The 25,792-nt window shown below is 45.3% G+C and overlaps 1 protein-coding gene across 2 annotated transcripts in view; it reads left to right on the forward strand.

Annotated features, from left to right (window-relative positions):
* Nucleotides 1–25,792, forward strand: part of LOC101074687 (receptor tyrosine-protein kinase erbB-4) — a 177,059-nt gene that overhangs the window by 121,227 nt on the left and 30,040 nt on the right. For both annotated transcript variants that reach the window (XM_011611218.2, XM_011611221.2), the window contains exons 6-19: nucleotides 3,452–3,570; nucleotides 4,370–4,511; nucleotides 5,011–5,124; nucleotides 5,297–5,423; nucleotides 5,847–5,920; nucleotides 8,675–8,765; nucleotides 9,263–9,462; nucleotides 11,460–11,592; nucleotides 14,198–14,291; nucleotides 17,113–17,267; nucleotides 18,402–18,446; nucleotides 20,251–20,383; nucleotides 21,951–22,073; nucleotides 23,284–23,382. In XM_011611218.2, coding sequence (XP_011609520.2) covers nucleotides 3,452–3,570; nucleotides 4,370–4,511; nucleotides 5,011–5,124; nucleotides 5,297–5,423; nucleotides 5,847–5,920; nucleotides 8,675–8,765; nucleotides 9,263–9,462; nucleotides 11,460–11,592; nucleotides 14,198–14,291; nucleotides 17,113–17,267; nucleotides 18,402–18,446; nucleotides 20,251–20,383; nucleotides 21,951–22,073; nucleotides 23,284–23,382 — 1,649 coding nt within the window. The remainder of the gene's footprint in view (nucleotides 1–3,451; nucleotides 3,571–4,369; nucleotides 4,512–5,010; nucleotides 5,125–5,296; nucleotides 5,424–5,846; nucleotides 5,921–8,674; nucleotides 8,766–9,262; nucleotides 9,463–11,459; nucleotides 11,593–14,197; nucleotides 14,292–17,112; nucleotides 17,268–18,401; nucleotides 18,447–20,250; nucleotides 20,384–21,950; nucleotides 22,074–23,283; nucleotides 23,383–25,792) is intronic.

The following is a 25,792-nucleotide window of genomic DNA, read 5'->3' on the forward strand; positions in this document are numbered from 1 at the left end:
AGACATGAGACAGAGACAAGCTTGACTGTTAAAGACTGTTAAAAATCACTTCCTCCCTCCATCCCTTCCTTCCTATCCCTCCTTCACTTCCTCCCTCCTCCACTTCTTCCCTATCCATCCTTCATTTCTTCCCTCCTTTACTTCCTCCCTCAATTGCTTCCTTCTTTTCCCTCCTTCACTTCCTCCCTCCGTCACTTCCTTATTCCTTCACTTCCTCCCTATCCATCCTTCACTTCCTCCCTCCTTTACTTCCTCCCTCAATTGCTTCCTTCCTGTCCCTCCTTAACTTCCTCACTCCTTCACTTCCTCCCTCAATTCCTTCCTCCTTATCTGTCCTTCACTTCCTCCCTCCTTAACTTCCTCCCTATCTGTCCTTCACTTCCTCCCTCAATCGCTTCCTTCCTCTTCCTCCTTCACTTCCTCCCTCTCTCCATCAGTTCTTCCCTCCTTCACTTCCTCCCTCTCTCCATCAGTTCTTCCCTCCATCACTTCCTCCCTCTCCGTCCAACACTTCCTCCGTCTCTCTCTTGATCAGTTTTTCCTTTTATCACTTCCTCCCCCTGTGGCCATCAGTTGTTCCCCTCCATCACTTCCCCCCTCTCCCTCTATCTTCCTGTGTGGAGACCACTTCATCTGTGCCTTCCATCCTCGGCATGTCTCAACCTATTTGTTCTGCGGTGGCGATCTCATTAAGATAATGAGGAATGAACTGTTTGACCAGGGCCTGTTAACGACACGTCACAGACTATAGCGCTGATAAGCCCTAGCCTCCTCTGTCTGTCTCCGTTTAGCCGCTATCACCCTCTATGTGGCTATCTTCATCACACGCAGATGTCACAAATCTGGTTTTTGAATCACAAACCCCCCTAAAATGCACAAAATGATCCAAATGTCACAAATAAACAGAATTTCTTTCTCACATTTTAATAGATAATTGTTGAGGGGGATTATTTGCATGAGCGTCCATGGCTGCATGGGTCTACACAGTCCTTTTACTAACATATGGTTCAATTCCAGATAAAATCACAACAAAACCAGACAGTGAGAGCTTCCTCTCCTATTTTCCTCCCTGTTTCCCTTGCTTTCTCCCAGGAATCCGCCCAAGGTTTCTGCCTTCTCGGTGGCACTTTTCCTGAGGGGAGGAAATGGTCCTGTCCCCTGCAGTAGTTCAGACCCAGCTGGGTCAAGGCCACATCTGTTTGATCTCTATCATTCAGTCACTTTTTCGTGAGCTGGAAATGAATTGGTGGTATTTCCAGGAAGTGCGTCTCCTTGCTAGCGCCACTGATAACATGTAAGGTCAGCTTACTTCCTGATCGCACCGAGAACCACGGAAAACTTCAGTCCAGAGTTTCTAAGAGTCCAGCGACAGTTGATTGCCAAGTATGCTGTAAAATGAACTGACAGATAATAGGCGGGTACTGCGCTCTGCTGATAATTACTTCTCCACAGATCACCACTGCTGCCGTGGAGCAGTGTCATTTAACTTGTTTTTCTTTGAGTTATGTTGGGTTTATATGAGGGTGGAAAACACTGAAAAGCAATTAGCTCGCCTGGAGATAAGGAGAGCTAAGAGTCTGCAGCAGCGTTTCGGACTTTTAATACAAAAAGTGGTGCACACTTCTCAAAATACACCCTAGCTGAAATACCCCACAGTGTGGACTGAATCTGAGGATGAAACTAGTGAATTTATCTTCTTAAGAACCAGGGAAACATCCAAAAAATCATCACTGGCAGTTATGGGAGATAAGGGGATAGAATTTCCTCATGTGTGGGTCAGGGACCAGCCCAAATATGTAATAAACTCAGCTAAAACATCCAATAATCAGCTATTTTGTGTGTTGGAATCCTGATAAGTTTGACAGTGGGCAGTAAATCCACATGATGACGGCACCAGGGCTCCAGAGTGGATCTCTAATATAAATGCCTGGGCTGCAGAGACCAAACCCAATAAAATATTCTACTAATAAACCAAAAAGTCAAAAGGAAAATCAGATAAATCTGGCCCGGTGTGCAGTGGGTTGGGGGAAGTTTCATCTTTCTCGCTGAGAACTGATGTTAGTTCACATATATGGGAAGAAGGGAGGCGAGGGGGGGAAGGGGGGGATGGGGGGCGTGACTGATGCTGCTGTCCGCGACCTGTTCAAATGGATGCTTCCAGGCATATTTTATGAGATGGATTTCCTTTGTATTTGTCATTACCGCTCTGTTGTTTCACTTTTTTCTTAAAGTGGAATTTTAAAGCCAAATTTATCAACACCATTGCGTCACTCTCCTGGCAAGGTCATTTGTTTGACAAAGTGTCTTTTGAGTAAAGTAGGCTGTTTCATTTACCCCAGGAACCATTAACAGAATGCCGCTGATGGTATGTTGGAGCGCAGAATGAAATGTGTGTGTGTGGACTGTGTATTTCAGCATGTCTGCGCTGTGTATTCATCACTGTGATAGTGTCTTATCGCTGCTGGAAAAAGGGAAAGAGCACAAATTAAATAGTAGCTGTGGTGTGGATTTACAGTCAGACAGAGGGATTGATTTTTGCTAACCTTAACCAGAGGTCAGTAATATAATCCTTGGCTCTTTTTGTAATTGATTGTTTTGCAGCGAACTACTTGGTACTATTTCTAAATGTGGAAAGAAGGGAAAAAATGGGAAATAATTATTGTTGGTTAACCAAGTTCCTGTCTAAAGACGTAGGATAGTCGACGAAAGCACCCAGAGCTCTATTTTCCAGAATCATCAACAGTGTCCTCGTAATACCCTACAAAAACCAGACAAATAAACAGCGCTAATCCAGCTCGCACAACTAAATTTATCAATAACGGAATTAAGCTGTGAGGTAAATACAACTGCAAATCTCTCATTTACAGTAAATACACTTACACAAAATACGTCACATTTTGCCTAAACACAGATGCAGATTCCTCCTCCTCCAGATAGTCTTTGCATTTTTCACACCCCCACAGTCATTTCATTCAAACTTTTCCGCAGGAGCTTTTCCATAGGTGTCCCCTGCCTCAGCTGCCAACTCGTGGCACCATATCAGACGCTGTCTTCATCCACGTGTCGTGTGTTGTGGGCTGTGTGCATTTTTACACAGTATATATGTGACATCTGTCAGGATGCAAGGCGTGCAGGCAACCTGTGTGCCTGAGCGGACCGAGGTTCGCCGCCGTGGTGGCAGTCACCGTGTCTCTGTCAGGAGCAGCTTTGGAACCATGACTGATGATAGCTGGAGGCTGACAGAGATGCTTTAGCTTTAGCCGAACTCACTCGGCACACGTGGACGAGCGCGAGGAGAACAAGAATACGTGTAACCAGCCGTTTTCCCTTCGTGAGACAGAGCAGAATCCTGTCTTTTCTCGTGTCCTGAGAGGAGTGAATATATTCTTAAGGCACTTTACACTGATCTAAGGTGTCCTGCATCACATGTCCTGCATCTGTTGCCTGACAGTAACCAAGACGGTGTGTGCTGAGCAGTGCGACGGCCGGTGCTTCGGACCCTACATTAGCGACTGCTGTCATCGAGAGTGTGCAGGTGGCTGCTACGGACCAAAGGACACAGACTGCTTTGTAAGCAAACACACACACACACACACACGCACACACACACATTTTCCTACTCATTTGTGCTGCCTAACCAACCCAGGCGCAGCCTTAATCAGATCTGCTACCACTTTCAGTACCTCAACCCTCAAATTCAAGAAAATCAAACGTCACAGCCAGGAAAGCAGATGTTCATCACACGAAAAGCTTCATTTTCTTTTATTTGAAATTCCAACTCACCCTTTGATTCAGACGACAGTCTCCTCGTTGCAGTCTCCTTCTCGGATCACCTTTTGGTGCTGAAATGTCATTGTATGGGAAATATCATTAAATGACATTTACAATAATTCCCATTTCTCTCTGTCATGAGTGCACTTGTCAGACTCCGGCACCCACACTCACATCTTTGCCATCCTGAGCGACTTTTCACTCCATTTTCATCCCTCAAAATGTTAAACATGTTTCCATGCTTGTAATTTGTGCGCTGACTTTAGGGCTCCTGCTCATTAGCTTTGCTTCTCTAGAAAGTTCACTTCCTTTTCTCATTTTCAACTGTTTCATAAATGGGTCCACAGTTCTTTCTAGGTGACCTTTTTTACTTGTGAACTAAACATACACTTTACAACACAACCTGACACTAATGTCAAGTCTTTTCCCCTTTTTTCCTCTTCTATTTATACATCTTGCAGTGTAATTCTAATTTTCTTCATTCATTGGTTACAGCAAACGAAGAAAACACCCCATCTAAATTCTTGATGTGGGTTAGCAAAGGTAATGCTAGCTTGAGCTTTTGAGAGAAGATTCTTTGCTCCACCTTTGTCTGCAGGCCTGTACCAACTTCAATGACAGTGGGGCGTGTGTGACCCAGTGTCCACAGCCATTCTTCTACAACTCCATCACCTTCCAACTGGAACACAACGTCAGGACCAAATACACCTATGGAGCTTTCTGCGTCAAGAAATGTCCACGTAAGTCTGAGGGGACGCATTGACGTCTTTATATTTTCGATGTTTTCATGTCTACAAAGTTCTTTTCTTCCTTTACATGACATTTAATGAACCCAATAGACCAGCTTGTCCTCTCACTAAGTCACAGCCTTTGAAGAACAGCCAAGACAATGCGTTGATGACAGATGGAGGCCACGTATCACTGTTTGCAGACGATGCTCTTTTGTTTACCGATCACTCTGCAACCCCCCCTGCCCCCCATCCTTATGAAGCCTATTGTTTTGGTACCACGCCGACCCTCCGTAAGCACCACCTCATCCAACCGCCCTTCTTAAAAGGCGAACTCCTGACATGAATTGTTCTCTTTGTCTCTGCTTGCGTTAAGAGAGCATCTGCCATGGAAAACATGTCCATCAATGACTTTTAACTGCCAATGCGGCGCGGCGGTGGTACCGCGTGTTCCCCTGTGATGAGCAGTAGCCATCTGCACTTCTGCCCTCACAGCATGTTTGTGTTTCAGATAACTTCGTGGTGGATCACAGCTCCTGCGTGAGAGCGTGCCCCAGCAACAAGATGGAGGTGGAGGAGAACGGCATTAAAATCTGCATCCCTTGTACTGACATCTGCCCTAAAGGTCGGTTCTAAAGATAAACAAGCTTTATTGCTGCTTCCCCAACACTGGTGAAGTTCACAGTGTGACTTAGAAGGTGTGGATTCCGTGTCTGTCTGAAGTCCTGCACAGTTCAGGCATTCCTTATTTGAAGGTATCTTTGATGTGTGTTGTGCTGTTTTGCCGTGCACTCCAGCGTGTGATGGGATCGGCACAGCCAGCCTGCAGACGGCCCAGACGGTGGACTCCAGCAACATCGACAAGTTTGTCAACTGCACCAAAATCAATGGCAACTTGGTGTTCCTCATCACAGGGATCAAAGGGTGAGAGCCGGATATTTGGTTGTCCGTACTTTTAGGTGATAAATCACTCCCTCTTATATTAATGCCAAAAATAAGGTTTAAAGGATGTGGTCTACAAGACCAAGAGCATAATAGAATAACCCCCCCCCCCCCGCGTCCAGCCTTCAGCTGCTGTGACCCTCCTGCTCTCTCCAGTATTTTCTCCTCCTGTTCCAGTTCTCTACTCTTCTTGCTCCTCCTGCTCACATTTCCATTTCTTTCTCCATTTAATCATTTCACCCACTGGAGTTTAAAGTGAAAACCTCCTGTCATAATGGTTTATATCAGCTGATACCCTCACAAAGGGTGTGTGCACTCATTGTAGGCAATAATGTATGTTTGCCATGATAACAAAAAGCAGAATATTTGCGCTGGTTAACCTTCATCACCTCTGCTCATTTACAGAGACAGCTATCACAACATCGAAGCACTGGACCCCGAAAAACTCAACGTATTCCGGACTGTTCGGGAAATAACAGGCGAGTCACATGAACGTCGTCACTACAGAGCATTATTACGCTCGATCCTATTCATGTCGACCCCCTGTTCGTCGCCACCAGCCCCAGGTCCGTCCACAACAAGGACGGTTGCTGCCATATAGAATGAATATCAGATGAGTGTTTCAATCTCCTTTGACTCTCCGCCATCTTTCCCCCGTGGGGAGGCCCCATCCATGAGTCCTGCAGTCTCTGCTCTCCCGTCACGCATCACAAAGTGAAGATCCGGAACGTACGCCGTGCATCGCTAATCCTCCGGCTCAGCTTTGCTATGCTAGTTCTGGGCTACACGGGGGCTGTCACATATCCAGCCCAGACGTTTCCGAATGAAAGAATCCGACACATCCTCTGAAATAAGACGCAAATATTGATGATCTAAGATTTTTTTTTAAAACAATCTGATTGGACGTATGTCCGGAAGAAAAACATTTCATCCTTTCGAGGTGTCTCTTCCTCTGGCTCCAGTTCTCGCTTTTTCGGTTATTGCTGACAGTTTGGAGAGCAGGTGACAAACCGGGTGCCGAGCACACTGTAGTCAGGGATGTGTGTCGGCTCGGCTTGTCATCTCTGGAGCTGTCAGGAGAACGTGACTCCTAAAGTAGGGAGCCAACCTGCTGCTGTGACCCAGGGGTCAGCGTAGCGTCGCTCTGGCTTTAAATGAGCAGTGCAGGAGGACAGCTCTCCTCTCAGACATTTAGTTTTTCTTTCTTTCTTTCCTTCCTCTGGTTCCAGCCAAATAGCGGGTAAACTCGCTGGCTTTAGCATAAGCGGGCTGTGACCTGGAATATCATTTGCATAACTTAAGCACTCTTAACCTTTGTTGGTAAGCTCGCGGCCTTCCTTAAGTACCGCGCTTTGTCATTTGCTTTGAGCGTCGGCGTGTGACCGTCATGGCTCTCAGCAGATCACGAGTCGCTGATATTTGATCCTTTCATTTTCGATTTTGAGCGACTGCTTACTGCTAAAAAGAGGTTGGAAATTTTGGTTTTCTCTTTTTGGGTACTTACCCAAGATAACTGTAGCTTTTTATCACGTTGTGCTCAAAAGTCAGCTCGTGCTTAAGGTATCTGTGTGACATTGGGGAGAGTTGGGTTCATTCTTTCATGTGCTAAGAGGGAAAATGGAGATATGATTAAATTCAATAATGCAGGGGTGGACGCTGATTAGCACACTCACCTCAGAGCAGGAAGTTTCAGGTATATTTTCTAAGCCGTGCGTGTATAAATGGTGCAAGTGTGGTAACAATAACTCAGTTCTTTAGAGTATAAAATGGAATTAATTTAAAGTGAGTTTACCTGTCTTGTTAATGAACTGTAAATCGTCAACAGACTTGTGTTTTGATTCCGTGTTCGTGTCTAATGCAACAAGTGTTCAGCTGGCGCTTGTTCGTTACCGTGATTAGGAAACACACCAGTCACCAGAAAAGAGCTCCGCATTAGAGCTCCGAGGTGCCGCCACGCTGAAGGCTTTGTCATTAAGACAATTAGCTCCCACATCAATGATTCAGCAGAGCTGGGACCTGGAGCCTCTCAGCACCCTCCTGCTGCTCTCCATCGGGTGAGGAGCCAGAGAACAGCTGGACCAGGGCTACATCAGATTGTGGTTTAAGGAAAGTGAAAGGTCCCATTCGCTGTTGCCTGATTAGGGCTGCACGTGGTGGAAAATAAAGGCTAACCATAACGCCTCAAAGTGATTGAAGAAATTAAAACCAGGATGGAAGCAGCAGTTGAAGGACCAGTGCTAACTAAAGAGCAAAGCAATAGCGGGGGATCCTCTGATCATCAGTTTAAACTCCAGTGGGAGGAAATTGTTCAACTCTCAGGCCGTCTTTGCGTTAATGGAGCAATGGATCCTGCTGAGGGGAAAGAATTAAGCACCACGGTGAGCTTGCAGTCACTCTTAATGCAAAGAAACTCTGCGTCTCCACCGTGAAGCTCCTGGAAGGAGAGGAGTGGGTTCCCCTTTTAGCTGCCTGATGACATGTGATAGAGCTCCTCTCTCAGAGGAATTACAGCATAATTTGATATGTTCCAATATCAGGACTCCCTCCATCAGCTGCTCCACTTCTATTCTGGTGGCTTTGCTGTTTTGGTTTTTACTACTGTGTAGTAACAAAAATGGGCAGACGAAGAAGAAGAAGAATGTTGGAGTTCTAGAAGAGCAAAAGCCAACAGGGGTGGTCTACGAGCGTTGGATGGAGGTGTTCTCCATAAGCTCTGACACTACGAAAAACCTTTTCTTCTGTAAGAAAACAAGCCGTGAAAAATGAAGCGATCCCTTAATCACTGTTTAGAGAACGTAGGGAACACATTCACTTCATCATTTGGATCGTTTTATTACCATTACTGCGTTCTCTGCTGAAGGAATATGTGACATTTAGTGCCTCTAATCATATTTGCCCCTCTAGTCTTCCTTTATTAAACCTCTCCCAGCTCTTTTGTTTGTCCTCTGGTACTGTGCCACCTTGCCACTTTACTACTAAATATTTCATATTTTGGAATCCATTATTAAAACCCTAAATGAGTCACAGCCGCCCTCTCAGCTATTAATTTAGTCCTTTAAATGATTCACTACTCGTAGGCGTGTGACGTGGACTAATATTGATATGTGAAACGTTAGCGTCCTTCCTGCGGGCGCTCTGATGGCATCCTTCTACCACTCTTTCTCCATTTCAGTGTAAGGTACAGGTGGTCGGTGAATTTAACCTGGTGTCTTTCTGCATCTGTGCTTGTTTAGGCTTCCTGAACATCCAGTCTTGGCCCGACAACATGACGGACCTAAGCGTGTTCTCCAACTTGGCCACCATTGGAGGGAGGACACTGTACAGGTATATATTCACCTCCGTTCCTTCAGGCTCTAGCGCCCCCTCTGGCAGACCTTCAGTATCACAGGGCGGAACTCTTCCCACCTTTTGAATAAAGCCTAACTATTTAAGAGTGGGCAGAACTGGGCGGGTGTTGTGGAGGGGAGGTTCAGTCCTGGAGGACAGTAACACAGGCTCTGGAGTTATCTCCAGGACACGGACTACTGCTGCTACAGGTCGACCTGGGTCAGGTCAGGGCTCAGAATTGGGGCAGCGGGCGAGACAAGCAGCTCAGGGTGGGTCCAGTTATGTTTCCAACCCTCGCCTTTTATCCCCAGACGAGAACAAGAAGGAACCAAGAATAAAGAATAAGCAGACAAATGAAACAGAATAGTTTCATGAAGATGCTCCGTCGAGCTCTCTGCACTCTCTTTTAGTCTCCACGTGCTCCTCCTCCTCTCACCTCCACCTGTGTTCTCCCCCTCTCTCTCTCTGTCTCTCTCTGTCTCTCTCCCTCTCAGTGGAATCTCCCTGCTGGTTTTAAAGCAGCAGGGCATCTCCTCACTGCAGCTCCAATCTCTACGGGAGATCAGCGCCGGTAACGTGCACGTTGCGGACAACAGCCAACTCTGCTACTACAACACCATCAACTGGACCAGACTGTTCCGTACCGCCCACCAGAAGGCGCTGATCCGCAACAACCAAAGCCCAGAGCAGTGTTGTGAGTTCCAGACCCTCAACCCCCCCCCCCCCCAACCAGGAGCGCAATGTTTACGTGTGTTGTGAATCAGGGACCGTGGTGAAAGGGGAACTTGGTCCGACTCGTTATTCAGCCTTGATTAGGGTCGACAAACGTGGAATATGCTGAAGAAAACAGTGTTCCCAATATTGAACCAAGTTAAAGAGCAAAATCTCAAATAAAAAGTGGCAACACAAGCATCTTCTAAAATTGGAACAACCTTCGTTTTATTGCTGCTTTTGTTGGTTGAGACATTATTCATTTATGTGTAATGTTGGTTAATGAGCCTGCATTTGCATTATTGAGTTGACCCCTTTTCACTCTCCGTGCGCTCTCTCTCCTGGCAGTTCCTCTCCCTTGAAAACACACACACACACACACACGCAAGCACAGCTTTTGTTTGAGAGAATTACTCATTAAATATGTAACCTATGAGAACTGAACTTAGCAAAGAGCAATAAAATGACAATTTCTTTTCTTGTTTAGTACATTTGAGGAACATAGGGTTAGACACGTCGTTGCTAGTCAGGTTGAATGTATCATGTCTATGAAAGTCCTCACAAAGATAGATGTAAAATAAATTATGTGTGTGTGTTTGTTTGCTGATGAGAACCACATTTAATGCGATGCCTGCAAAGTGAGGACATTTTTGGGACGTGGTCACATTTTGTCAACTTTCTTTGGTCTTTGTCAGGATTGAAAGTAAAAGCCTGGTTTTTGGGTTGAGGTTAGGTGACGGTCAGGGTTGTAGCTTCTGTCGTGGAGTATTTAGAGAAGATTACAAAGATGTGTGCACACATGTGACATGTCGGCTTTTTTTTGAGGGGGGGGGGGGTCTTATTTTAAGGAAAATTTCCCCTTAATGATTCATTAAGCGGCCTCCCTCCAGAACGTGAATGGCTGAATGAGCATGAACGTTTCAACGGAGGTTTATACAGCTCAATTCAGTCACATACAGTCACAGGTATCACATGTCAGCTGCTCACAGGTCCTTCGGTTTCATTGAAACAAGAAGAGAATTAAAACTGTCAGCGAAGGCGTCTTGTTGGTTCCCTGTTTTGATTCAACTCTGCTTCTGATAATGAAGAAAGGGAAGCAGGGAGCTCCAGCTTCACCCCTCTCTTCATTTCATTAACCTTAACTTTTCATGAGTTAATTTGAATCTGTAACTTTTTTTTTATCCCATTTGGTTCCTTGTTTTCTAAAATTCACTGTTTCTTTTTTTGGGGGGGGGGGGTTGATAATCAAAGAGACATCCATCTTCTCTCCAAGCACACGCATCTCTGGGTGTTACTGATGGGGCCGGGAGGCTGAAAACAGCAGCACTCTGTCTCCTGTGATCATACTTGGATGGCTGCTGTGTCACATATGAAAAGGAAAACAGTCTTTCAAACTCAAAGACAAAAGCTCGAGCGTTGTTTGAAGCAGATGGAGGTAATAAAAGCGGACCTGCCATTCTGTGGCTGTGCTGCTCTGCTCACTTTGTTTCTATAATGCTCACATCGCTGCTACCTTTGGAGAGCCGAGGGTTGAAGGAGAGCAAAAGAGGAGGTGTGAATAGAAGAGAAGTATCGGAGGCCGTGGGCTGGCCTTCGCCTGACGTCGCTGTATGAAAAACAGTGAAAGCAGACAAGCTTTCTTTTGCTAAGGCCGATCCAGACTGTATCAAACATGTTTTAATGGAAAAGAACCAACACAACAAGCCCCGTGTTGCCCCAGGGCTGTGGAGGAGAGAGTTTTGTTCGAGGTCATCTTCCAGTACATCGTGGGCAATTATTACGATGCCGCTAATCTGGCTGACTGATTAGGACTAGCCTAATCCTTCAGAATGTGTTGCAGCTCTGCGTGCAGCCTCCGCCGACTCCACGGCGCTCCACAGTCCAGCACAAATGCACCATCACCGTCGGTTTCGTGGGGCTGTTGTGTACGTAGGATGTAACGTTTGCCCTGTGCTTCTGTCATCGTCTGTTTCACGGCAGCCAAGAAGCGCATGGTGTGTGACCCGCTGTGTTCAGGCGCAGGGTGCTGGGGTCCGGGCCCCGACCAGTGCCTCTCCTGCAAATACTTCAGCCGCGGACGAACGTGCGTGGACGGGTGCAATCTATACGAGGGGTGAGTCCCGCCTGAGCACCTCACGCACAGACATGCTGACGGGTGGCTGGAGAATAAGGTTTTTAGCCATTTTTCAACACTTTTTTATTTCTTTTTCTGAGTCTTTCTGCAAAGAGCGATAGAAGCGTCGGGCCAGTGTGACCAACCTCTGTTGAAGAGACGAGCCAGAAAATTTAAAAAATTTAAATATTCAAATGCTTCTGACCTTGGCCACAAAGACAGACACAGACAGACGGTGCTGATCTACTGCTGCCATTTAGGTCATCAGCAAGAAAATTAGAGTTCACTCAAACCACAGAATCAGGCTTTACCTGGAAAAAACCTGGAGCAGGACCAGGCTGATATAGGAAGACCCTCGTGCTGCTAGGAGAGGGAAGAAAGGAGTGCAGGAGGGAAGAACAGAAAGAGAAACAGAACAGAAACATACGTCATATGTGCAGATGCTCTTGGTCAGACGTGTCGTTGTTTGTTATCCTGAAGATTTAAAACTGAGGGGCTTATGCAGCACCAACATGAGAAGATCATGAGAATGAGAGATGTGATCTGAAAAATAGGCAATAATAGGATTGAAGGCATTATTTTCCCTTCATCAAGTCCAAACCGCATTAAAAGATCTATATTTCACAAGTGAAAAGCATGCAGGAAGTTGTTGAGACATCTTCTAAAGTGTTATTTTTTGGCATCATCAGACTTTCCTCCATGAAGGTTAGCAATCCAACAGATCAAACTGATTTCTTTATCAAGTGCTGCGGGATTCCTCCAGACAGGTTTCAGGAATGAGAGGCAGCAATACAATGCGATCAAAACAAGGACAAAGTGTCAGCTGATGAATGGCAGCAGCAGAACCGCGGTGACATGACCAAACGCCATCAGAACTTATCCCTCCTCGTTAGTTTTATTAATTAACATCGATTAACATCGAGGAGCCCAGGGGGTGAGAAGAGCAATTTAAGATGCTGCGGTAACTTTTGGTTGTAAATGGAACCACCTGCTGTGTGAAGACGACGGCAGCCTGACGCCTCGTGGGAGCTGACAGGATGACGTTCGCTCACGTTTCCCTTCACTTCTTTGACTTCTTTGCAGCCCCAGAACTGCAAAGATTTCGGTTGTAGTTAAAATAGTGCCGCCGGCCGTATTTGGAGCTGTGCCGACGACCAGAAGTCGCTGTCAGGGCAGGGGGGCTAGGCGTGTCACTGCGTGTCACAGTCAATGCTTGCGCACGGGGCCACGCCCTGCCTACCTGTCCGTCCACCCACATCCACCACCCACAATGGCAGCCGGCACGATCCGCGTGACCCGAATACGGAGCTTCAGGGGTCGTTCACACCCCCCCCCCCGCACACACCAACCCCACTTTCCCTCAGTTCCGCACTCTTCACTCTATCAGATTTCATCATCAGGAAACCCCCCTTTTTTTGGCACATGCTCATATTTCATAAGTAAATCAAATATTCACACTGCTCTGCGCTTCACAGTTTCTAACAGTGGTAACATGAGTTAAATATGAGCCAAAAAGATGTTGAGGCAGAAATTCAACAGTTCCAGTTAGAAATGCAGGTGGATTTAGGTGTTTCAGTTGCAGATAATGTGAGATTAATGAAATGAAGGGTCCTCTTTCGTGTAAGAGTATTTGTATTTTTCCATGACAGCAGAAAGCTGCGGAGCTCCACGCTGAGGCCTTTAATTCATTAATATCAGTGATATCCTTCAACGACCCTGCAGCATTTATTATTTTATCCAGCACACGGCCAGACAAAGCCTCATCTCCCCTGCCTCCTGGAAGGTTTTATGAAGGCCAGATGAAGCATAATTAATACTAATTCGATTTACACCCCACTGGGACCATGTCCCCCACCCCCCCCCCCCCCCCCCCCCCACCTCTCTGCTGCTATGAATGAACATTGTGTTTTCCATCAGAGAGCAGAAAGCGGGAGCCCAAAGTCGCTCCTCTTGTCCTGCAGCGACAAAGGCGGAATGCCAACTCAGCCCAACCGGGGTCACATTTAATGACTTTTCCAGGCCACTCCGGTGTTCCGCTTTCTAAGAGGATCACAGAAACAGAATAACAAGGCACACGATTCAATTGATTTAAAATAAAAAACACAAAAAACACAAAAAGGCAAAATTTCCACTGGCCGCAAGATGCTCAGCAGCGACTGTCCTCCAACGCGGACGCGGTCCCAGTGTCCACTCAGAAGATGGACGCTGGGACCGCGTCAGCAGCAGAGGTTTTGTGCGTTACTGAATATCGTACTGACTTTTGGGATCCTCTCAACGTGGGTTTATGTCCCTTTGCTGCCAGTCAAATGACCTCTGTCTGAGTTTACCAGAGTTATAAACTGGATTTGGTCTTAATTATTCCTCTCTTATTAGCATTTTATCTTCAAATTCTTATTAAAATTGACCTTTGACCTGAGTTTCAGGATTAGCTTCACCTGGATGCAACATTTTGGTTTAAAGTGAATATTGCCACTCTCAAAAGCCGTGCTAGTCAAAAAGAGTCATGTTATTGGTCTATTTTACCCAGATATGCTGCCCTTAAATTCCTTTCATCCCTCTGTCTTAACCCTTCTCTGCACCCGTTCCGGACTTTTCTCCGACTCAGGGAAATCCGAGAGTATGCCAACGAGTCGGTTTGTGTGGAATGCGATGGCCAGTGCGAACTTGCAGATGACGACTCTCTGACCTGCCACGGTCCGGTAAGTCTTCTCCGCCTCCGCTGGTGACACTGTGATTTATTCTTGGTAAATAAAGTCTCTGTCAATTATAACTTTATTATTTATTATTATAACTTTATTGATCAACCAAAACGGAACAAGGCTGAAAACAAAATTACTGTGCTCATGATTTATGTAACTAAAGGAGACTGCTGTGAGTTTATGAGTTTGTGACTGATAATAATGTGAGATACAAACTGTAAGTCATGATAATTGATAATGACTGACTTATAATGACTGACAACTCAACACTGTGCTGATAAAGATGGTGGATGATGTACTGGGTGCTCAATTAAGAGTTTAAATTTAACAGCATGAATTCTAATTTAACTGAAGGGTAAACTTACATGGTCTATCATCTTGCTTATTATTCATACCTCTAATCCTGCTTTCTAGAGAAAAGGGTTTAGGTTAGGGTTAGGTCTGGTCTGGTCTGGGCTAGGCTAGGCTAGGCTAGTGCTATGGCTAGGGTTAGTGCTGAGTCATTATCTACTACTTTGACTACTACACCTACTGATAGTATTCCTGGAGGTTGCCGAAACCAGTGTTCTTATGGTGTTCTTCATTTAATCACCCCCATTCAGATGAAGAATGTAATGAGTTTAATCAGCCACACTGTGTTCGTGACCCTCAGCTGTAATACTGAAGGTAAAAATCAGCAGCATTCTGCAGACCTCAATGCTAGCATTCCCACCATTTTATTCTTTGCCCCTCTTGACAAACCTCCACATTGCACGAGCCCTGAGAGATGCATCAAGGCCCTTTCAGAGGTTGTTTGGTCGCAGCTGCACATTAAAAAAATATTGCAGAAGAATCCCTGACCTTCGTTGTTGCTTCACTCGACACTCTCAGCCACACAGGGACTCAAGCGTCTGCTTACTCCTCAGAGGAGGCCTGGTCTGTCCTGCCAGTCACTCTGATTGATAAGCACAGGTCACATAGGTTGTCTATGAGCACAAAGGATTCAAATAACAAAATCCACAAGTCATATGTTTTTGTATGACCTCTGAAGTAAAATTGTTCAACTGTTTGGTGGAAAGTCTTTTTTTTCCAATTTAAAATCTTCTGCGACTTAATTTTTGCAGTGATCCTCTACAGAGAACAAGCGATCACTCTACACACGCAGTAGGAGATTCTATAAGAAAGATGCATGTACATCTCTCCTTGTGTCACTGATCACGCCTGTGTGTTGTCATGAAGCGGAATTTTTGATCCTTCTGAGTCGTGCTGTGCGCTTCAAAAGATAAACGCACGCAAACGTCACCACTGACGGGACACGAGGGGGCCAATTTAAATCTGCAGCGGGGTACTTTCACCACAACCCTGCTGGAGCAGCGCTGTTGGAAACTACACACTTTAACAAACAGCTGATTTCCCTACACATTGTGGCTTATGCCTTTTATAGTATATATATATATGCTGTAAAAATGTGAGGTTACATAAGATAGCGTTTTGCTTAATGATCAAAAGCCTGTGGCCTACGATATTGGGGAGAGGTCAAAGGTCAAAGTCCCTGTGGAATCATTGGACCGTTGTCATTTCCTGAGAAAGTCACTAAAATGCGTTCCTAACTTCCCGTCACCTCCATGGTGGAAGTAATTAGCGTTGAATGTGTGTTCACACACACGGCGGAAACAAAAGGACGTGCTTTGATATCCGGCTGTGCCCAGTCACAAGCGTGTCAGTATGCGAGGCCATGCGCATTCGCCACTTCAGTTAATGTATGGAAAAGCATTCAAACGCCTTCCTCCACTTGCCAAAGGATGAAGTGGTCATTTTTCTTTGCTATCATCTCTTTACCTCGATGACACCTTGTTTACCAAGAACACAGCATGCGCGCGCACGTGCGTTTCCACTTCGCTCCTTCGTGAGACGGTCACGCACAGAGAGCGTTCCTGTCTTAATTATCTGCATCACATGTGCATAGTTGACAGGCTTGTTGATCCGACGTGTGTGTCAGTTGTTTGTCAGTTCTGATGATACGAAGACTGTCGAGCAGAGCTCTTCACCTCTATCCCACTCCTCGTCTACCTCCCTCCTCGCCTATATTAGCTCCATAAATCCCCTTCTAGGCGGATTGTTATGGTCATTGTGTGTGCTGTGAGCGATGGTTATTATCTGCCCGCTCTGCTCGCGCTGCTTTATGTGTCTCGTTGACTCCCCCCCTTCGTCCCTCATTCTCTGTCTTATTCACAGTTTATCTCGCTGGCGCTCGCTGCCTCTGCCTTTACCCGTGTTGTGCCCTAACCCTCTCCCTCCCCCCTTCACTTTTCTTTATTACTGTATAACATTTCCCTCACCCCTTCATTCCCCACTATATTCAATTTCTGTGCTCAGCCTTCTGGTATCTGTCTCTCACTCATATTTTGACTGCTGTACGGACGCAGACGCCCAAAATGGGCCCCCATAACATCTCAGGAACCTGCACTTTATGAGTTATTGAGATCAAAATATTTCCTTCGATCAGTCTGCATTTATCAGTGGCTTCAGCAACACGTCATCTCTCTAAAATTGCAGGCGCACAGATGCATCCTTCACACCTGACTTGCTGTCAGGCGCAGCTGTATATCCTGTCTAAGCAAACCTGCTAGCAAAAACAGATTAAAACTAAAAAAAAAGAACCTTACTTGGAACATGTCCACCATGACTTTGATATTTCCTGCAAGCGTGCACATCGCGACTCGTGAAGTTGTCATTTAATAACGTGTGTCTGCCTTTCGCAGAGGTAATTATTTTTCCACTTTAATGGCTGATGCGTGCACGAGCCGTGGCTTTACCGTCGTCCTGCTCCTCCTCTTCATAGGGACCAGAGCATTGTGAGAAATGCCTTCATTTCAAGGATGGTCCCAACTGTGTGGAGAAGTGTCCCGATGGCCTTCAGGGCGCCAACAGCTTTATCTTCAAGTATGCAGAGGCCAACAATGAATGTCATCCCTGCCACGCCAACTGCACACAGGGGTGAGTGAGTGAGTGAGTCCCCCAAGGTCTGGTGGTCAGCTGAGGTCAACCTGCCTGAACCACACGCAGATGAAACAAATAAAGTTTTACTGTCTGGTCCTAATGTACCATCAGGATGACTGTTTTATCACCGAGCAGGGGAGAGGCAGTCGCAGGCAGCCAGCTTCCTCGTGGTTATTAGGAGAAGCTTCTGCTGAAGTTTCCAGTTCAGCCTTGGTGGCGCCTCTAAAAGAGCCCTGAATATTCAACTCGACCATTCGTATGTGACAAACCCGCACATGTCGCAGGAAAAAGGAAGAGCAGAAAGTGACAGTGAGGAGAGTGAAAACGGGGGTCAGGGAAGAGTCTTCTCTGCTCTCCTTTCCTCAGGAGCCACTGATCTCTTTATGTAATATTCAACAAGGGCTGGATTGACATTATTTTATATTTAACTCCGTGGAGAGTTTATGTCACGTCCGTGTGTGTTATTTCCCCTCTCTTGAGTGACAGCCGGCAGCTCACTGAAGCAGAACAATGTAGCTGTAGATGGAAAACAGCAGGCTGACACTGTCACTGGTATGGCTTCATAAGCAGCTCTGAGAGACAGGAGACACGCAGGGAGGAAGGGAGGAAGGGTCCTTCCTCCATATCGGCTGCTTCCGTGCGGCCGGCGAGTTTTGCAACCACCAAATGTGTCTGCGTTTTTGGCACAGGATGCAACAAGTGCTGTTTTCTCAGGGGTGATTTATAACAAATCAACAGTGGTAAAATGAAGAAGGCGCCATCTCTCACACTGAAGATTGAAGAAATGAAACACTTCCAGATGAGCTTTGAAGACAAATGAATAAAGTTCTTATTAAATAGGAAATCAAATAAAGCAGAAGGTCAAATCAAGTCAAACCTTTTTTTTAAACAGCTCAGAACACAGTTTGATTCTGTTTTCTAAAGGTGGATGTGTGAATTGTGTCAGTTTGCAAATGGTTCCTTGTTTTTTGGGTTTTGTCCATATAAGTTCAGTCAACATTAAATGCCGGGCTTAAACTAAGGGAAATAAATGTTCTGCACATAAAATGGTTCCTCTATCGACAATTTGACACAGAGTTGATTCACTAAAGTCACTGTTGTAAATCTTTAACTTTGCATTTGTGTGCCCAGGTGCATTGGACCAAGACTGCAAGACTGCATTGGCTTGATGGACAGGTAACAAAAAAACCCTCACCATGTGCACACACACACACACACACACACAAACACACACACACACAATGCTACAGTGACTCTTTGAATAATGGCTACTCTAAAAGCCTAAAAGATCGTTCTAAAAAGCACAGAAGGATAGAAGAGGGTGGGGGTGGATGGGCTCTACAAAGAGCTATGATAATTGGAGTGAGGGGGCGTGGCTTACTGCAGCGCTCCGATATTGTGAATAGAAAAAGAGAGAGTGAGGCCTGGTCGATGGGCACAAAGGCAGTTCAGACTGCTTGGCTAAAGTAAAAGTTAAAACTGGTCAGAAAAGTTCAATCCATTAGCATTTCCTGATCATCCCGTTCCCTCTGTTGAAACATCATAACTGCCGTTACACCGTAAGATACTGAGGCTGGAGTGGAACTGCGAGCGGGGATGATGTAGCTATCTGCTGACCCATGCACGGATCAGCCCTTATCACATCTGTAGCACCTCTGGCCAGGATGCAGCAGGAGACACCAGGCTGACTCCCTGCGCAGAAGGAGCTCTGTAGGCCCGCTGCTTAATCTGTTACCTGTTAAAGGTGTTGGAGCACCACCGAAAGTGGATTATCAGGAACACATGATTACACTAAGCCTCCGAAGGCCACGGTTTTGCCTGGTATTAACATGGCTCATTCTTATGGATTGTGTGCCTATCTGATCAAGACGGATTAATCACTTCCTGTCACTTATGTAATACATTAATCTGATAAAACTAGCACGCAGTACCTCATCTAGCAGGCTCTAATTTGATGTTATCGTCACCATTCAAGTCATCATCCGTACTGACGTCTTGTTCCCCCCTTACTTGAAATTGGTTCTGTGTAGCATTTTCAGCTTGCAAGTCCTTCAGTGATGTAAAATCATGGAAATGAATGTGTTCCCTCATATCGTTGGCCTTCACCTAAGGCAACGCGATCTTTAGAAGCGTAGGTTTTATATAGGTTTCGAATGCTGCTGGGACTTGCGATGAATCAGAGACCTCGTCAATGCATGTATGTCATTGAAGTAGACATATCCAACTTTCTATTTGGTCCTTTTCCCCCAAACCGTTCCACAAATACTTGAATATACAATACATGCGACGTGCTGCAGGGGTCAAAGGTCAATGCCAGTGTCAGTCACATGAAAGCTGTCGACTGGGTCGTTTCGCAGCTTCATCTACATCTCCAGGGGCTTTTTGATCATCCCACGTTGACCATCCAGTTATCCACGTCCTGGCATCTCCCTCGTGTCCGAACCATCGATTCTAACCACGGCGAACATGATGTAGAGTTTCAGCACAGTTCAGACTTAATTAGTCAGCTCTCTCCAGTGCTCATTGTCTCTGATGGCCACAATAACACGTCTGAACTCCGCACAAACCCATCCAAGCGATCAGCTCCTTTCATATTACAGGCGTGCAGATGTTCTCCCGCTCTGGGCAGAATGCTGACATCAGCAGATCATGAAAGGTGTCCTGTGTTGTTCTCACCGTCATGTATATGTTGGCGTATCAGAACCATTTCAAGTCAGTTTGATCACATCAATGAACCCCCCAAAAAGGGGGCGAGGATTCTGAGGAACTGGGCAGCTGGCAACAGTCTTTATATAAATGAGGTCAATGATTAGCATGTGCACGTTCTGTCGCTGAATTTGAGAAACCAGAAGTGAGTAACTACACTCACAGCACCCATTTCAATGGAGCTCTGTGTGTTTTTACTGATTTTTAATGACTCCCCTTCTGACTTACTGTACAACTGCTCCTTGTACTGCTCCCTCTCCTTTTGTTTCTCCAGAACCCCTCTGATTGCTGCAGGAGTGATTGGTGTCCTCTTCATGGTTGTGATCTTGGTTCTGAGTGTAGCCGTGTCAGTGCGACGCAAGAACATCAAGAAGAAGAGAGCACTCCGCCGCTTCCTGGAGACAGAGGTGAGCAGTGGAGCTCCAGCCAGCGATGCCCTGCGAGCTATTTTCATGTTGATGAAAATTAGTTTTTCACCTGCAAATCTACACTGTAGCTCGTTTTCCATAGGTAGACCAACATTAGCCACTCCTCCATCCCTCTCTTCAACCAAAAAGTCTTTTCTCATCCACGTTAGATGGCAGATGTGTACCAGAAGTGAAAATCTGCCACCAGAAGACTGTGAATGGTTGACAAGAACAGGGCGTCGGGGTTATTCCCACTTTGCCGATGTGCATCCACATCTAAGATTAAATAAAAGAAGACTGAAAAATGGAGAGCGTGGAGTGAACCTTCCTGTCAGAGGCTCAGGTGTTGCCATTGCATGTGGGAGGGGTGGCCTGGGCTGAGGGGAGAGAACGTGCCATTAGAGCGAGGAGAAAGCACTCTTCTTTTTTTGATTATATAAAAAGAGCACCTTATCCAACACATTTGTGCATTAGATGACATGTGTCTGCATTGAGAACCAGGCCTCGATGCACGGTTTCATCACTTTTCAGCCCACAAGTGTCAGTAAAGTGCCAGCTGATGGTGTCTAATGACAAAATAGCTCTGATTTGGCTCATTGTTGCACTTCATATTTTCCTGTAGCCATGATGCACTGCAACACTCTCCAATCACCTCTATTTCTGGTTTCTTACACACATTTTAATGTAGTAGAGCGCGTGATCAGCTCCTCTCCGGTTGCCTTTCAGTGGCTGTTTGTTGCATTAGCCGCTGGACAGCTCCCAGCTTCTGTGTGTCTTCAGCACCACGGCTGGTGGACAGCTCCCAGCATCAGGGGACGTGTCAGCCGTGAGACACGCGTGTCAGCTTTCTCACGCGTGTGTCCAGGCTCTCCCTTCTTGTTTTCGCCCTGAAAAAGCTGTTTGGTTATTCCGATTAAAATGAAGGAGGGTTATTCCTTTTTTTTTTTAGATCAAGCGGTAAATGCGAGCCAGAGGGACCAAATCTGCCAACCACAGCCAGACTGATTTACACCCTCCATTTTCCCCTCTCTGCTCCCTCCTCTAATCTTCCACTCCTTCCCTAATTCCCCTCATATTGCTCCCTCTCTTTAGCATCTACATGGTAATTCTGCGGCTCTCCTCCTCATTGTTTTTTTCCTGCAGTCCACTCTCGCACTCCACATCTTCCCTCATAGTTTTATCCCTCTCTGGCTATTAAATCTGTTCCCTTTTCCACTCGCACAGTAATGAGACAGAAAAATGTCAACAGCCGTTCACGCTCCACAATTATTTGCCTGCCCCCTCTCTCTTTCCATCTCGCTCCTTCTCCTTCTATATCCTTTGTCCACTTTGTTCAGCTAATGAATTTTGCATTTGATAATCTCAAACAGCAAAGACCGCAATAGTCAGTGTTTATTTTCTGTCTCTCCTTAAGAAAATGAATTTTAAAATTCATCTGCACTTATGAACATCCTGTGTTTCCCATGATCCTCAGTTGATGGCTGGAGGGATGCAGTCCTTTACTGTCCCTACAAGCATGAGGTTGTGTTGAACGTGAATGATCCTCATTGTCTGGATGTGTTTTCAGCTCGTGGAGCCTCTCACGCCCAGCGGAACAGCACCAAACCAAGCACAGCTGCGCATCCTGAAAGAAACAGAACTGAAAAGGGTTAAAGTCCTCGGCTCCGGGGCGTTTGGGACTGTTTACAAGGTAAAACAGCACAGGAGCATTGGACCATAATGATATTTTGTACCCCAGACACACAAATCTTCTTCTTCTAAAATTTAAGGTCAGATTTCCCATTTTGAGATCAGATAAAAGGAAGACAGAAGCAAAAGACTGCGAGATCATTAAAGAGAGGAAATGAGACACAAAGCTGGAGGCATGGGATGAAAAGAATAAGAAATAGATGACACCAGGACCCCTGAGGTTGCACTTAAAAAGAGAGGTCATCACCAGTGTGATTATTGGTTCAAGGAGGGATGGAGAATAGCAGCGTTGGGATTAAAAATGCCTTTTTTTTGGTCAGTGAACTTGTCAGTTTTCTATTCGGGGATCCATTTAAATTTAAAATTGTTGGGGTCAGGGGTTTGACAGAAGAAGAACTTGTGTCCTCGTTCAAAAGAACACCTTGCAAAATTTCTCTGGGGCATCTTTAAGTAGAGACATCGCAGGATATTGAGTCCACTCCGAATCTCTCAGGTCATCCTACTCCAGGAGAGACCTGGAAAGTGCTTAAGGCTGCTTCCTCTCATCCGCTTTTCTTCCACACTTCACGCTACTGAGGAAAGTTTAGCCACCAAGGAAAGATGGCAAAAACAACTCATCACAGAACAGGCGAAATTACAAGTGGTGCATTCGTTTCCTTATCAATTAAAAAAGGAGCATAGAGGAGATGTTGTTTTATTAACATTCAAGGATTCATTTATGCATAAATACACCAGAATGGGAAACAGCTGCTGCTTATGAGGAAAATAGAGTAATAAACTTAACATACAAACTATTTTGGATTGTTTTGCAAAGTCATTTTAAGGAATGACACAACTTTTGTGTTGTTGTTTATAGATGTAAGTCGTGGTTGTGCTGTGTTTTGGGGGTCCACAGCAGATGTGACTTTGCTTTAGTGCAGTCAGTGACGCTGTTGCGTGACGAATGGTGGGTTGATGTAGCCACGGAATGGTGAGAAAGGTTCGGCAAAGTTATGAAATAAAATTATTGAAAATGTCAAGCGGTGCTTTATTTAATGCTTCGAAAATATGGTCGTCAGTCAATTACTGGAATGCAGTCTGAAATTATGCCCTTCGGAATGATTGCGATGACTCAAAGACACTCAGTCTTTGAGAAGTCGGTCTTTTATCCCCCAAAAAAAGGATTTTTTAATAACACATTTAATAACACATCTGTTTGTGTGTTTCTTTAGGGGATTTGGGTCCCAGAAGGGGAGAAGGTGAAGATTCCTGTAGCCGTTAAAATATTAAATGAAGCAACGGGACCCAAGGCTAACGTGGAGTTCATGGATGTAAGTATCCCGGAAAAAAATGATGATGTGGATGTTCTGCTGGCTCGGCCCAGATATGAGGGCAGGCTGCTGGAACATGTTGGAATAAACCCTGGAGGAAGACGAAAACAACAAAAAACCTTTTCTGTTCCAATTGAAGCTCAAAAGTCATAATTTAGACTAGTTCATAGCAAGAGGGAGGGTCCCCAGGAAGCCTACAGTACGCACACACACACACACACACACACACACACACACACACACACACACACACACACACACATCGTGTAAGAGGCTCCCGGCACAGTGCGGAAGACCCCATTTATAAAACATTCACAGCTGATTTCATTTCAAAAGGAGAAGTGAAAAATTTAAATTATTACCCTGTGATGATGCAACGCAGATGAAATAACCCCCATCAACACGCGCAGACACGCACACATACACTCCCAGTGAAAGTGACCCAATTGCACTCCTGTTTTGCATACACCATGACGCCCTACAAGGGAGCGTTTTGACTCGCTGGTGTTGGGACTTTGAAACGAATATCTTACAACCTTTCCTGTGTTTGACTCAAATGGACTCTGAGGGGTTTTCTGACAACATGAGAGCCCCAAACCAGCGCTGGTAAGATGACAGATTGGTGGACAAAACAGGTGACTCGCCTCCGTGAAGGCAAAATAGGCATAGATGATTACAACGGATTACTGAAGCTTACCAGGCAAAGGATTCCTACAATAGCTGCTATTAATTAAACATATAAAGCACATAAGTCAGTGCTACATGGCCGTAGATGTATTTTCCTGGAATAGCCTTCATGTTTATGAACTTCAGTCGTGCCAATATTGATTGATTGTGGAGCAGCCGGGGGCTCGTCTTGGGCTCTGGGGAACATTAATGTGAGAGAAGAGTGGCATTTCTATGCTTTATATTGCTGTGTTTCACAGCTAGACTGGGAATTCTTACTGGTGACCTTCTACCTCTTGGCCCCACCAGGTTGCCACTCGCTGTTTAAATAATGTCATAGAGAATTGATTGTCCTTGTGTGTGTGTGTGTGTGTGTGTGTGTGTGTGTGTGTGTGTGTGTGTAGCCAAATGTTGCATGTGTCTACTGATTTTATTTGTCCCTCCAGGCCACCAACGCTGGGTTATATCCTGTCATCAATGAAAACACAAAATATTAATTTTAAGGAGCGATTAACTTGAGGGTCTCCGTCATGCCGCGCGACACTGGAAGGTGTTTACAGGCAGCTGCCAGAAGTCAAGAAAGAGGTCTCTAAAGACCGCAGACCACATTTAAGATGCCTCTAGAAATCACGATTTTATTGAATCATTTAGTCATAGAACAGATGCTTCCACTCAATTTTTCAAAATTACTGGGGAAAAAAAGAAGTCCAACTATTGTTTTACCATAGATGGAACCAGGTTTGACCTGGATCCCAGTATCTGCACAGAAGACGATAATATTTAATAAGACCTAAATGTACGTCCATGTGCACATTTGTTTATTCATTAGCAGCTAAACACCAGCAACATATTTCACCGTCTTCTGAACGCAGGAATCACAATCAAAGCCAAAATAGGATGAGTCCTTGTGTTACGTCCTTGAAATTAACATTTAGCAACACTGATGATTAGGAACCTGACTGGTTCCCCTGAGTTTGGGGAAAAGATTGTCTTCTGATATTTCTTCATTAATAGTTTTCTCTGTAATGAGTTTGAAACAGGCCACAGAACACAAATGAAGCGAGCAGAGTTGAATCTAAGGCTTGATCCTAGCGCCTCGCAAACAAACATATACTGATGTGTTAACCTTTGACTTGTGGGGTTATAGGATAAATGAATCGGGGTGAGCGTGCTCAGGATTGGATTTGCATTAATTCTTTGGGTTTATGCTCAAACCCTCCTTTTTGGCGTATTAATGCGACTTCAGTCTGATAAATGCAGGCGTGCAGTTCGGGACAGAAAGGTCACGCTCGTCACTTTTTAAGTGTGTTGCAAAGCTACACGTGGATGGATTTCACATTATAGCTCCATTTTAATAGCACTTTACTTATCACTTCATGAATTACCCCATAATCATTTCTGCAGGGGCGACCTTGAGAAAAATGTTAATACTGCCCCATTTTGATAGATTTGTGCTTCGAAATTAGTGTATTTATCAAGTATTTCTCCCTCTGACTAGGCAGTTTCTAAAAGTTCTACAGATTTATATTCTGATGTAATTAGGTAAGACACGTCTAGATAATTTAAGAAGAAATACAAAAAAAGTGCCCCAGAAATGACTCATGTCTTGTGATGCATGTGAAAATCCTGCTCTGACCGGAGTTTTCGTATTAGGTGGAGCCCCTCCCCCCATACCGTACATCTGGATGTATCAAGTTAACCCACAATCAGTGTTCTCACTCAGTGCACATGCGTGTTTGATGGA

The sequence above is a fragment of the Takifugu rubripes genome, chromosome 1 (assembly GCF_901000725.2).
Source record: "Takifugu rubripes chromosome 1, fTakRub1.2, whole genome shotgun sequence".
NCBI classification, from domain to species: domain Eukaryota; kingdom Metazoa; phylum Chordata; class Actinopteri; order Tetraodontiformes; family Tetraodontidae; genus Takifugu; species Takifugu rubripes.